This window comes from Protopterus annectens, chromosome 5.part1 (genome assembly GCF_019279795.1).
Source record: "Protopterus annectens isolate FY-2018-M chromosome 5.part1, PAN1.0, whole genome shotgun sequence".
Taxonomy (NCBI): domain Eukaryota; kingdom Metazoa; phylum Chordata; order Ceratodontiformes; family Protopteridae; genus Protopterus; species Protopterus annectens.
In genome coordinates, this window is record NC_056736.1 from 578,424,810 (window position 1) to 578,438,705 (window position 13,896).

The 13,896-nt window shown below is 48.6% G+C and overlaps 1 protein-coding gene across 1 annotated transcript in view; it reads right to left on the bottom strand.

The window, feature by feature from the left end:
• MPHOSPH8 (M-phase phosphoprotein 8) overlaps positions 1–13,896 on the bottom strand; it is a gene marked incomplete at its 3' end in the record, with an annotated part of 1,147,086 nt that overhangs the window by 409,764 nt on the left and 723,426 nt on the right. The window contains 1 exon segment of the mRNA XM_044072830.1: positions 689–843. Coding sequence (XP_043928765.1) covers positions 689–843 — 155 coding nt within the window.

Consider the following 13,896-nt stretch of genomic DNA (forward strand, 5'->3'; position numbering starts at 1 on the left):
CTAACCTAGGCCTAGGTGTTTTGTCCTTGCGCTTCTTGAGTAGCGGGCGTCGGAACATCCGGCGGCATTTTGTAATTGCACCGCTTCCGAAGACTAACCTAGCGCAGTCTAATCTCCTCTTTATGGTACGTTTGTTAAATCTAGCGCAAGGAACACCCAACAACGTCGTGCTCAGGCCCTAAACACGGTATACACAAGCTGTGGTAGTTCCTATGTGCTATCTGTTTACCCTAAGAAATACAGTTATTTACTTTTTCTGACATCCGGTAAAATACTGAGGCAAGAAAAAACCAAAATATTCCCCAACGGGGTACTTAGCCAACTTGGATTCGGTCTGAAACTCCGGTTTCGGAAAATCTCAGGACGCCAACCTGCACTCGCAAATTTGCTTCTGCATCGGACCACGCGGCAAAAAAGACTGAGGATATGACGTCGGTCATGCGCATTTATACCCTGACGTCCTGGCGTCAGTTTAATGCGCCATGACCGGCGTCAGCCATATACTTTGGTATTCGGGCCGACCGAGGACAGCGCTATACCCAAGTGTAAGGACTGCAGCAATGTGAGATGAAGAACATCACGAAGAACATCAACCATTTAGTAGTAATACTAAAAAATTAGAGATGACATTACATTTTTCTGAAATAAAAATACTAACATAAATTTATCACACTTAACAGATACTTACGTGTCCATATGATTTCTGAGCAGGTCATACAGCATAACATTATTGCTTTGTTTGGCATAATGTAATGCACTGTTTTGATGCTTGGATAGAATGCTGCAGTCTGCACCATATTCCAGCATAAGTCGGACAATATCAGCATTTCCTCTCTTACAAGCCTAGGAAGGTGAGAAGAAAAACATTTATTTCCACACATCACTATACCAGAGCCCTTTACATGACACTGTGCATTTCAAACTATGCTAATACACAGTGATAATACAATAATTTTTATCTAAGGAAACGCATTTACATATTACAGTTGTAAGAAGATCTACCACAACAGACCTTCAAGGAAAAACTCTCCAGTGTCATTATTCATCACAGATGGGTCTTAGATCCGACCTCGGATCAGAGCTGGCAACTGAGGGACAGATGCAGAGCTCAAGCTCCTCCCCTTCCCATAATCCCCTGCTGACCTGTAACCCTCAGATTGAGTTTGCTGGATAAAGAAAATGCAGCATAGTCTGCCCAATATACGAAATCTCCTCAAGAAAAAATATCCCTCCACATCTACCACGTCCCCAGAAGGAAGGGGGAAGGAGGGTGGGACCATGATGAATAATGACACTGGATACCACAGATTCCAGGTTATGGTAAGTACATAACTCTGTCTGATGCTATCCGTGTCATTATTCATCACAGATGGGTCAGAGTCCCCAGCTACTATAAACCCTGGGTGGCCTCAGGGAAGGATAAGCCGGAGTACAGAGGAACCAAAGGAAGCCCTGTTCCTAGACACTAAATCCAACTTATAGTGTGAAACAAAGGTGTGGGGATTAGATCAAGTAGCAGCAGCACAAATCTCATAGAAAGAAAGCTTAGCCAAAAAGACATAAGATGTAGCCACAGACCTAGTAGAGTAAGCTTTGAACTGGTCTGGATAGCTCCATATGCCTGTTATCGTAAATGTAGAAAATACAGCTGGCAATCCATTGGAAAATCAATACCTTAGTAACTACCAGACCTTTTCTGGCCTGAGAAAAGGCTAAGAAGAGCTGATCCAACTTCTGAAATTCTTCAGTCCCCCTTAAGATAACAGCTAAGCTGTCTATGGATGTCCAAACAATGTAACGTATATTCCCCCCTTATTAGAATAATTAGGGAAGAACACTGGTAGCGGGATAGACTGGTTGAGATTAACTTCCAAAGTTACCTTCGGAATGAATGAAGGATTAGTCCTGAGACACACCCTGTCCTTGTGCAAGACCATAAAAGGGGACTTAATGCCGACAGCCTGCAACTCAGAAACTATCTTGGCAGAAGTAATAGCTACCAAGACGGCTGTCTTCCAAGACAGAAACTTAAGATCACAAGATGCTACTGGCTCAAAGGGCTATTGTGTCAAAGACTGTAACACCAGAGTTAAATCCCATGGTGGGGAGGGATCTTTGATAGCAGGTCTAAGGAGAAAGACCCCTTTGAGAAAGGCCTTACACAGTCTGGAATAAAAAGTAGGACCCTCGTTCAATGGAAATTAGAGATGGACGCCAAATGGAGTTTAATCGTGGAGAAACTAGCCCCTTCCTGAAAGAGAGAAGCCAAGAAGAAGAGAACGTCAGGAAGAGGGGTTGCAAAAGGGTCCAGATTTTGTTGCCTGCCTCAAAAAGAGAATCTTTTCCATTTACTAGAATATATCTTCTTAGTAGACTGCTTTGAGAGGCTAAGATATTATAATTTAGTGGAGAGGGAAGCCTGGACTGGGAAAGAATCAGTGGAACTGGAGGAACCATGCAGTTAGATGAAGAGTATGGAGGTCAGGAAGAGGAAGCCCTCAAGGGTGAGAAAGGAGATCCAGGACACTATCCAATATCCAGGGAAGATATTTCAGATGAAACCAAAGAAGGGAGATGCCTGACGAGGCCAAAAGGGGGCGATGAGGAGAGTCTTCAGGCGATGGGCTTTCTTGCAAAAGTTTGCGAATGAGGGGAGTTGGTGGGTAAGTATATAGAAGTCCCGACGGCCAATAGTGAACAAGTGTGTCCCTGGTTGACTTTCCCGTTGGGGGGATCAGGGCAAAGTAGTTACTGGATTTGTGGTTGACTGGTGAAGCGAAGAGATTGCAAGGTTGACCCCAACGATCAAATATCCGACATGCCACTGATGGATTCAGGGACCACTTGTGAGGACTCAAGATACATCTGCTGAGTTTGTAAGCCAGCATGTTGGAACTGCCTGGAATGTGAGCTGCAAGAAGAAAGCACCTAGAAGACATCGCCCATTCCCACACTATCATGGCCTCTCTGTACAGGGGGTAAGACAGTGTTCCCCCTTGTATGCTGATGTACCAGACCACCACCATGTTGTCCTTTGAACTGCTATAGTCCTGAGAGGGAGACACTCCTGAAAGGCTTGCAACGTTAGGACTGCTGTCATCTCCAGGATGTTTATGTGCAATTTGGTCTCTATAGGCGACCACTTGCTTTGAACTGTCCTTCTCCAAAAATGTCCCCCCCACTCCAACAGGGAGGCGTCCGTGGTCACTGTGGCCTTGGGTTGGGGAAGACAAAAGGGTCTGCCTAAAATTAGATCCTGAGCTTGAAGTCACCATGCAAGATGAGTTCTGCACACCTGAGAGATCCTGATGGACATGGAAAGAACCTGAGCAGACTACTGAACTGCCAGGGTCCACTGCCATGCACCTGCAAGATTTAGTGAGCCGTTGGTCTTTTGAGAGTCAGCAATTGATAGACATGGTCTCAAATGAGCTGAACCCTGCAAAAGGGTAGTGATGTAGTCTCTAACACCATATCCAGAAGAACTCTGACAAACTCTAGGTTCTGGAACAGAGAAAGATTGGATTTGGACAGGTTGACCATGATGCCAAGATCCTGAAAGACATTGAGGGTATAGTTGGTGGCCATCAAGAGTTGATGCCTCGTGGTGGGTGTGAGAAGCCAATCATCCAGGTATGGAAAGACCTGGAATCCTTGCAGCCGGAGATGAGCTGCCACCACTGCCATACATTTGGTAAACACCCAGGGAGGGCTGTAGTGAATCCAAACGGCAGGGCTCTGAACTGGTAATGACTGGCCCCTAACTGAAAGCTCAGGTGTCTCCTGGAGCATCTGTTGATTTTGATATGATAGTACGCATCCTTAAGATCCACTGTGTACATCTAACTGTCCTTGCACAGAAGAGGCTGAATAGACTGAACAGTAACCATACAGAGCTTGTACTTCTTGACCGACAAGTACAGCTCGCTGAGGTCCAAAAAGGGACACAGGTCCCTGGTCTTCTCCAGCAGCAAAAAGAAGCAAGAGTAAGTTTCAAACCCTCGTTGTCCTGTTGGGACCTCTTACATGGGTCTTTTTAGAAGAAGGTCTTGGACATCGAGATGGGCCAACTCCATTTGGTGGGGGGGGGGGGGGGGGGCGTCCAGAAGAGATTTCTGAATTGGAGGGGGCTGAAAAAAGGGAATGAAGTAACCCCAGGAAATAACCTTTAAAACACACTTATCTGAGGTGAGACTTGTCCAGGCTAGTGACTGAAGGGAGAATCGTCCCTCGAATGCCTCCAGGGAAAGACAGCCAGGCAGCACTTCAGGAGTGCTGAGTGGGCTTTTCCAAGAAAGGTTCCCTGGAGCCCTGGTTCTGCAAATCCTCTCTGTCTCTGGGGCAGTGTCTGCCATTGAATCCCCTACTCCGGCCAGTAGAAGAAGATTCCTATGGAGCATCCTGGAAGGAGGACTGAGTCCTGCGGAACCAATGTTTCTTACTACCTCTCTGATTCGTGTTAAAGGATCGTTGGGGAGTGAAGAACTTGATTCCCACCGCGGACAGAGTCTTCCCCTCCTGCTCACTGTGGGCCAATGTCTCTTTGATGGAGGGACCAAACCATGTTGATCCGTTGAAGGGGGCATTAGTGAAAGACACCTTAAAGGGTTTTGCAAACCTGCAAAGGTGAAGCCAGGCGTGACATCTAATGGCAATGCCTGTGACAGCCACTTGAGAGGTGGCCTCCGCTGCATTGGAGATCAACTTCATCAAAGCATTAGCTACAGAAGTCAGAGTAGATCACTTCACAGCGCTCTCCAGAGGCAGTAACTCTGAAAGAGAAGTGGTGAGTTCAGACACCAAATCCCTATGAAGCCGGATAAATTGTGCCATGTAGATGGCTGGTCTCAGTCCGAACGTACCAGAGGCGCAAACATGCTTTCCAAAGCAGTCAAATGCCTGAGAGTCTCTGTCTGAGGGATGGACAGCAGAGCTCTGTTCAGCCAGCCCCCTTCTTAGTAGCTGTAGCCACTACGATGGACATCAATGGGGATGCCCTTACTCCAAAAGGTCTTATCTTTAGGGAAACAAAGGAATTTGTCAGCCTTTTTGGGGCCTGGTTCCACTATGTCCGGCTCCTTCCATGCCCTGTCAGCAAATAGTTCCACAAACTCGTCAGCTGGGGTGGACACCCAGGTAGAAGATGGGTCCATCCTGAAGGCCTTCGGGAACACAGATTCCTCTGAAGAAGAGGGGGGGGGGGGAGAGACCAACCTCATCTTTGCTTGAGAATTTCCATGATGTCCCCGAAGAACACTGCCTCAGTAAGAAGTCTGGGGGACCCATCTCGCTCTTTGAAATCTGTGTCCGCAGTGAGGGACTCTCTAGGGCAGTTCAAAGGCAGTCACCTCTTGCACATCCTCTTCCAAGGAGGAGGCCAGGTCCCCAAGCGGAGTAATGCCCATCTGAAGGTGCTCACAGGAGGGCTGATCCTGTAAGGATGATGAGGCCTCAATGCCCACAGTTGAGAGGCACCGGGAAGGACCTAGAGATGAAGTAGTAACTGTCCAGCCGGAGAAGGGCCTCTCTACTGCCCGGAAGGCCAACGGGCTGGATGAGGTCCACCCCTCCTTTCCTGTGGCTGCAGCCACCCAGGAAGGAAGGAAGGACTGAAGTGCAGCACTGACTTCTCCAGACGATATCAGATCCCGAGCTGTCTAGTGCAGAGGCCCCCGGACGGTCCAAAAACTCCAGGCCTGACCCCACCCCCCCCCAAGAACCGGCACAGACCTCACGGGGTTGAGGCACAGCATGTTTCGAAGCAGTGGAACAGAGCCCGCACGAGACCCTGACTGTGTCAGGAAGGAAGGGATACCGGACATTGTCGGCCTCTCACAAAGAATGCTCTGATTCTGGCGAGTCAAACATGGATGGTTTGGATGAGGGGAGTGATTGGTTGGATGAGAAGAGTGAAGCCCTGTGGATGGAAAAGGCTCCTTAGGCAACTGTGCTGGGGATGGCAATAAGCCCAACTCAGTTTGAGCCTTGTGGAAACTCATCATCATATCCATATCTGTGGGAAGCAAGCTTCTGGAAGACCTAGAAGATACACAGAAGAATGTCCCGGCTTAGTTGGAGATCCTGTTAAAGCTCTGCAATCCTGGGAAGGGGACCGACTTCGAAGCATTGGATCTGGGCATACAGATCGTGAGGGGTAACTCTCAATGACTATAAGATCCGACAGAATCATTGGCTCCGAAGTCTTAGATGGATCCGATGCTCTAGTCAGCATCATAGACGGATCCGACAAATGGACTGGATCCAAAGACTGTTTGTGCAGAATCAGATCCAAGGACCTCCAAGGCACCGAGGCCTCGGATGCAAAAGAATGATCTGAGGCTCTCCGAGTGGAAGAGCCTGGATCTGATGCCAAGGAGGCTGAGCTCAGATCCAGTGTGCTGCGATCTGACAGACTCTGCTTTTTTGAAGGGGATTCCTTACAGGAAGAGGAACTCTTTCTCTTAAGATCCAAAGGAGTCTTGGGGAGGAAGCCAGAAACTAGAGGACCCCCTTTGCTAGCCCCTTTAACAATAACTTGTTCCCATGACCCATGAGAGCCCTGGGGTTGAATACAGCACAAATGTCGCACTCAACCTCCAGGTGTGCTGCACACAACTCCCAGGTGACTCTCGCCTAAGCAATAAACACATTCTTCGTGCGAGTTGGAATGGGACATCTTCTGACTGCACAAGGAGCATCTCTTAAAGCCAGAGGGCCCTTCAGACATCTTGACAAGACACACACACACCCGGGAGTGAGAGAGCACAGTGCACACTTTGGGAAAAAAGAAGGTAAGAGAGACCCAAGAAAAAAACTACCCTGACTGAGAAGACAACTATCTTTTGAAGGAAAGGGGCAAGGATTAGCCGTAATCAGAAGGGCTACAGAAAAGGACAGGGGAAAAAAAAAGCGGGAACCCACAAGAAAAGATCCTAGAAAAAATACAGAGTTGGGGAGGAAACCGAAACTAACTACACTAACAGAAAGAAAGAGTAAAGAGAACACCATAACTAAAAATAGGTAGGAAAAAACCCAAAGGGAAAAAAAAGAAAAACATAAACTTATCTGAAGTAGTCGTTTGAGCTACAGGAATCATGTTCTAGCATTTCCGCAGTAAATAAAATCTGAGGGTTACAGGTCAGCAGGAGATTATGGGAGGGGGAGGAGCTTGAGCTCTGGATCTGTCCTTCAGTTGCCGGCTTGGATCAAAGGTCAGAGCCAAGACCCATCCATGAAGAATAATGACATGGATAGCATCAGATCATTTTAGTTTTCCCTAGCCTCACCAGTCTTCAATTCCTGGCCAGAAAATTTCATCTGCTATACCTTGGTCCTTATGAAGGCCAGTACTTATCTTGTGACAGCATTATGTCAAACCCTTCTTCCCTGGTTGATGTGTACAGTTCCCATTTAAAAATATGAATGGTAGAATCCCAATTAAGTCCCTCAGATACTTGTGAATGTATAAGATTACTCCTTTAAAACAATCCTGTTGTTGTAACAGCAAAGTTTATAACTGTGCAGCAATACAGTAAAATACAACTACTACACATACTTGTTATTAGGGAGATGAAGAAATGGTAGCTGTTCTGTTACAGTGAATACTCCTTGAAGATCTACTGCCATAGTAAGTATTCTAGACTCAACTGAACTGCCTTCTTTAGGAAGGGTCAGTGTCAACAGTAAATCTTAACATCTCTGTAGATTTCTAAGCAGTGCTACCATACCCATATGAGGACAGTTGCAGGATCTCTCAAGCATAGCCTTGCCAAAACATGTCCCATCCCTGTACTCCAACTTACCATGTTTTGTGAAAGTGTTAACAGTACACTATATTGCAAATATCTTGTACAGAAATGCTTCAAAACTTTTAGTTATGTACTTACCATAACTTTAGATGTATGGGATCCATCTCGCCTACATTCTCTACAGATGGGTTCGGAGCCGATCCTCGGCTCCGACTCGGCCGCTATACAATAGAACGCAGTCTCTTATTGGCTGAGTTACCTCGTATCCCATGATGCACCACTACTGCTTCCCCAGATCTTGTTTGTCCGCACACATGCTCACAGAAACAGACTATTGTTATAACATTCTCAGGTCTTTCAAGAGAGGAAAGAAGTTCAATTTCGGATCGTCCGGTCTCTCCTGGTCTACGAGGCAGGGGGAAGGAGGGTGGGTTATTAGGAATGTAGGCGAGATGGATCCCATACATCTAAAGTTATGGTAAGTACATAACTAAAAGATGTAATATGATCCTATCTCGCCTACATTCTCTACAGATGGGACAGCGTCCCTAGCACCAAATTCCTGGGTGGCTCACTGGAAAACACTCCTGAGAACAGTGGAACCGAAGGAAGCTCGACCCCTAGATGCCACATCCAATTTGTAGTGAGAAATAAAGGTGTGTGAAGAAGACCACGTAGCAGCCGCACAAATGTCACTAATAGAGAGCTTGGAATGAAAGGCTGCCGAAGTGGCCATAGCCCTAGTAGAATGAGCTTTCACTGGAACTATAAGCTCCTTATTTGAAATGAGATAAATATGATTGATACAGTCCCTGATCCACTTGGCAATAGTGACTTTTGTGACGGCTTTGCCTAATTTACTATCCGAAAAGGACACAAACAGTTGATCTGATTTTCGTGCTTGGTGTGTCCTATCCAAATAGAAACGTAATTGTCTGTGTACGTCCAAGCTGTGAAAAGTATATTCAGCTCTGTTCGAATACTTAGGGAAAAAGACCGGTAGTTCCAGTGATTGTTGTAAACAAAAGTTAGAACAAACCTTTGGTATAAAAGATGGGTTTGGTCTAAGAGATACTCTATCCTTGTGAAATACCAGGTATGGTGGTTTGACACATAGGGCTTGAAGTTCTGAAACTCGCCTGGCTGATGTAATAGCAACTAGAAGAGCAGTCTTCCAAGAAAGAAATTTTAGATCACAGGTTGCTGCCGGCTCAAAGGGAGATTAGGTTAATGCACCTAACACCACGTTAAAGTCCCACGGAGGTTCAGGTTGAGATATAGGGGGTCGTAGAAGCCAAGCTCCTTTAATAAAGGCTTTGCACAACTTGTTGCTCATTAAAGGTGGTTCTACGCTCTCATGAAAATTGGAAATAGCCGCCAATTGCACTTTGATGGTAGACACTGAGCAACCTTGGTTGAATAGGGAAGCTAAAAACTTCAGTACCTCTGACACCGAGGCTGTCATAGGGTCTAATCCTCGGAGTTGGGCCCAAATAGCAAACCTCTTCCATTTATTGCTATACATCTTTTTAGTAGAAGTCTTGTGGGCCGAAGACAAAATATGCATGACTTCAGGGGCGAAAAAATGGCTCCTAACTATGGTTGGAAGAGGAGTAGCCAAGCTGCTAACTTCAATGAATGGAGGGACTGATGGAGCTGTTCTGACTGATGCGTCAAAAGGTCCGGAACTTGGTCCAGGAACCAGGGACCCTCCAATGCATATTTGTGAAGAAAGGGGAACCAGACTTCACGAGACCAGTATGGGGCGATTAGTATCATTTTGCTTCCCAAGCGAATCGCCTTCTGAATCACCTTGGGGAGAAGAGGAACCGGTGGAAAGGCGTATAGCAGACCGGGGGGCCAAACGTGGACTACAGCGTCCTTGGGGATCTCCCCCGGAACTGGGGTGAGAGTGAAGAAGTGCTGGCATTTCGCGTTGAGGGGACTTGCGAAGAGATCGCAACAAGGAACTCCCCATCTCGTGAAAATCTGCGCTACCACTCTGTCGTTCAAGGACCACTCGTGAGGGGAGAGAATAGTTCTGCTCAGTCTGTCGGCTATCACGTTGGATTTCCCCGGAATGTGCATTGCCACTAGGAAACGCTTGGTAGCAATCGCCCAATCCCATACCTTCATGGCTTCTCTGCAAAGGGGGTAAGACCTGGTCCCTCCTTGCTTGTTTAAGTACCAGACTACCGACATGTTGTCGGACTGAATGACAATCGTACCCTGGAGGAGGTGATCGTGCAGTGCTTGCAACGCTAAAAGCACCGCCCTCATCTCCAGGATATTGATGTGGAGAAGACTCTCGTCGGAGTGCCATGTGCCTTGGACCGACCTGTCCAGATAATGCCCCCCCCCCACCCTGTCTGGGAGGCGTCCGTAGTCAACGTGGCAGAGGGGAGTGGGGGAACGAAGGGTCGCCCTAGATTCAGGTTGGAGGAAAGAAGCCACCAACGAAGATCCTGTTTGCACGTCTCTGTGATCAATATGTGGTGACTGAGAGGAAGGTCTTGATAAGACCACTGGACTGATAGGAGCCACTGGAGTATCCTCATGTGCAACCTTGCCAAGGGGACCAGAAGAATGGTGGCTGCCATGGAACCCAACAGCTGCAGGACCATTCTCGCTGGAGCATGACGTCTGAGGAGCAATGCCTGAAACTGAAACTGGAGCGTTGCTATCCTTTCCGCGGGGAGATGGACTCGCATCTGCCTTGAGTCTATTTCTGCACCAATAAACAGAATACGCTGAGATGGCAGCAATACAGATTTTGACCAATTGTAGGTGATTCCTAAGGAGTTGCCTAGTGTGATAGTGGCTGCTAGATTTTCCAAGAGTAGATGCCTGGAGGTGGCAGTTAGGAGCCAGTCGTCTAGGTATGGAAACACCTGGAATCCTAGACTTCTCAGGTGAGCAGTCACCACCACCAAACATTTGGTGAACACCCTGGGGGCTGTGGTGAGACCAAAGGGCAGTGCTCGGAACTGGAAATGACTGTCTCCTAGGCTGAAGCGTAAGTGTCTCCTCGACGCCTGATCTATCAGAATGTGATATTAGGCGTCTTTGAGATCTATGGAGCACATCCAAACACCTTTCTCCAAAAGCGTAAGAATGGATTGCAAAGTGACCATCCGGAATTTGGACTTTTTCACAAATCAGTTTAATTTGCTTAGATCCAAAATGGGTCTCAAGTCCCCGGTCTTTTTTGGTACCAAAAAGAATCTTGAGTAAGTCCCTGATTCGGCCTGGTCTGCGGGGACAGGTTGGATGACTCCTTTTTGAAGCAGCTTTGATATTTCGCTGGCTGCATGATCCCGCTGACTGGGTGGTGGGTCCGGGATTCTTTGGACTGGTGGGGGGGGGTTGAGAAAAGGGAATGGTGTAACCTCCGGCGATGATTCGAAGCACCCATTGGTCCTGAGTGATATTTTCCCAGGCCTTTAGGTGTCTCGAAAGCGACCCCGACTGGCTCCGGAGCTGCACAGTCGGGTACTCCTTCAGGGATGCTGGAAGGAGGAGGAGCCACGAAAGGACTCGCGGTCTCCAGTGTTGCGGGGGCCTCCGCCGCCTCTGCGACGGCGTCTCCCTGAAAAATTTCCCCCTCCTCTGCCTCTAGAAGGGGAATCGCTCTGCTGTGACGAGTAAGGCTTTTGAGACTTACGGAACCACATTTCCCCCCCTCTTCGAGTCTTGGGATAAGGTCTGAAGGGAGTGGAAAACTGGGCCCCTACGGCAGTTAAAGTCTTACCCTCCTGTTGCAGCGAGTCAATGTGTCCTTTACCTTGGGCATCAAAGGGGGCGTCGGCAAAGGAAGACTTAAAGGCCTCCGCAAAGTGACACAGGCATAGCCAGGCTGGTCTCCGTAGAGCAACACCTGTTCCAGCCGCTCTGCTCGCTCCTTCGGCTGCATAAGAAATGAGCCTCATGGACAAGTTGGATAATGAGGACAGGGTAGCCAACTGGGAGTTAACCGTCTGAGCCAACTGCTCAGGTAAGTTACCAGAGAGGGTATCCGAAAGCTCCTTGACCAGATCCCTCTGCAGTCTCGTGAAATGTGTCAAGTAGTTCAGAGACCTTAATGTAAAGGCCGCTGAAGAAAGGGTATGCTTGCCGTACCGATCCATGCTCCTAGACTCCTTATTAGGAGGATGGACAGACGTTGAAGCCTCTGCCACATCTACAGCCACGCCTTTTGAGAGAAAGTCCTTATCCGGGGGAGCCGAAAGGAATTTATTGGGGCGAGCTGGCACCGGTTCAACAGAATCCGGGTGTTCCCACGCCCTTCGAGAGATCAAATCCAGAAGCTCATCGAAGGGCGGAGACACCCAGGAGGCGGAGGGCTGAGCCCCGAAGGCCTTGAGGAAAACCGACTCCTCAGCAGAAGGGGGTTTGGACTGCCAGTCGCCTCGTTGCTTAAGGATCTCCAAGATGTCCGCAAAGGAGACATCATCCGAGGACGACTTGGGGGACCCCTCCGCATCATCGAGGTCGGTATCCGAGGTGAGAGACTCATCAGGGGAGTCGACGTGCTTCCTCTTACACTGTTTCTTCCTCGGAGGTTCCTCCGAAAGCGTTTCGGAGGGACCTCCAGGAAGAAGGAACCCCAATGGGGTAACCTCAGGCCCAGGGGCTCCGCTGTCGTGAGACAGGGGGATTGCAAAGGCGCCAGTCTCCATGCCAAGGGAAGGTGGTGGTGAGATGGTAGAAGTGGCCACAGAGGATTTTGCCAAGGCACTCCTCATGGCCTCGAAGGCGGGACCCCCAGAGTCCTAGAATGGTTCATCCCCCGAGGCCACAACAGCAGTCGGAACCCCGCAGCCGGCCTTGAGAGGGAGGCTCGGAACCGAAAGGATCGGTCCCGATGCGTCCCCCCCCGGGGCCGACAGAGGAGGTCCGCGTACCGAACCCCGACCCAAAGGACGGGGTTGGAGTTAGGGTTGGAACCGACCCGATAACCTCCACCGGCTCCACCAACACCGACTCCAACGGCGCCGAAGCTGTTGGAGGAGGAATCGAGATAACAGGATTGGAGATCGGCTCCGGAGCCGACTGGGCTGGAGCCGAGATCAACTTTGCAAAGACTGGAGACTGAAAAAGCCTTTGAAGCACCCTGTCTAAATCCGAATCGGACATCCTCGACGACCGAGAAGAGACCGACCGGGTCCGAGTCGACTTCTCCGCCGGCTCCGAAAGACTGGGGAACCGGCTCCGTATGGGTTTGAGAAGTATCGGCGCCAAGGGAGATTCCACTACCACTGCAATTTCCCTCGGAGCCGATGTGGACTTCGGCACCGAAGGGGAAGAGTCTGAGCGGGCAACCCCCATCGGCTCCGAAGGCAGTGGAGCCGATGGAGATGACTCGCCTCTCGACGCCCGAGCTCGACTTCGAAGCCAGAGGAGTCGAAGCTGGAGACATCGAGGCAGACCGTTCCGACCTCGGCTCCGAAGTCCGTGGAGCCGACGGAGAAGCCTGCCGCGACTATTTTGCTGCCAGATCCGACGGGCTGGTCGGAGCCGAAGACTTTTTCTTCCTCGAAGGTGAAGAAGAAGAAGATAGGGCTTCCTCAAAGGAAGGGGTAATAAGCCCTTTCAAAATCAACTTATTTTTCCTCTCTTGGAGGACGCGAGAGGAAAAGGCGTGGCAAACGCTACAGGATTCTTGGAGATGCTTCGGGCCCAGACAGTAGACACACAAAGAATGGTCGTCCGTAATGGACATTTTATAGCTACATTTAGAACATTTTTTAAACCCTGATGGTCTATGTTCCTTCGACATGGCTATTATTAAACAACAAACACACTACCAAAACAAAATTCACACAAAGACAGCCTAGACTAACTAAAACGCCTAGGATAGGGCCAGGCCCCTCTAACTTAAACGGGACCGTTTAATTACCACAAAAAACACAATTTTACCACAAAAATATATCAATACACATTCACACAACAATAAGTAGCTGTTAAAACAGCTTTTGGGTAAGTTTTAACAAAAAACTAGACAGAAAAATTTCTAAGAGATACTTAGCTCAGCCAAGTCCGAGACCACGTCTATGCTTGAGAAGCGGCAAACGAGATCTGGGGAAGCAGTAGTGGTGCATCCTGGGATACGAGGTCACTCAGCCAATAAGAGACTGCGTTCTATTGT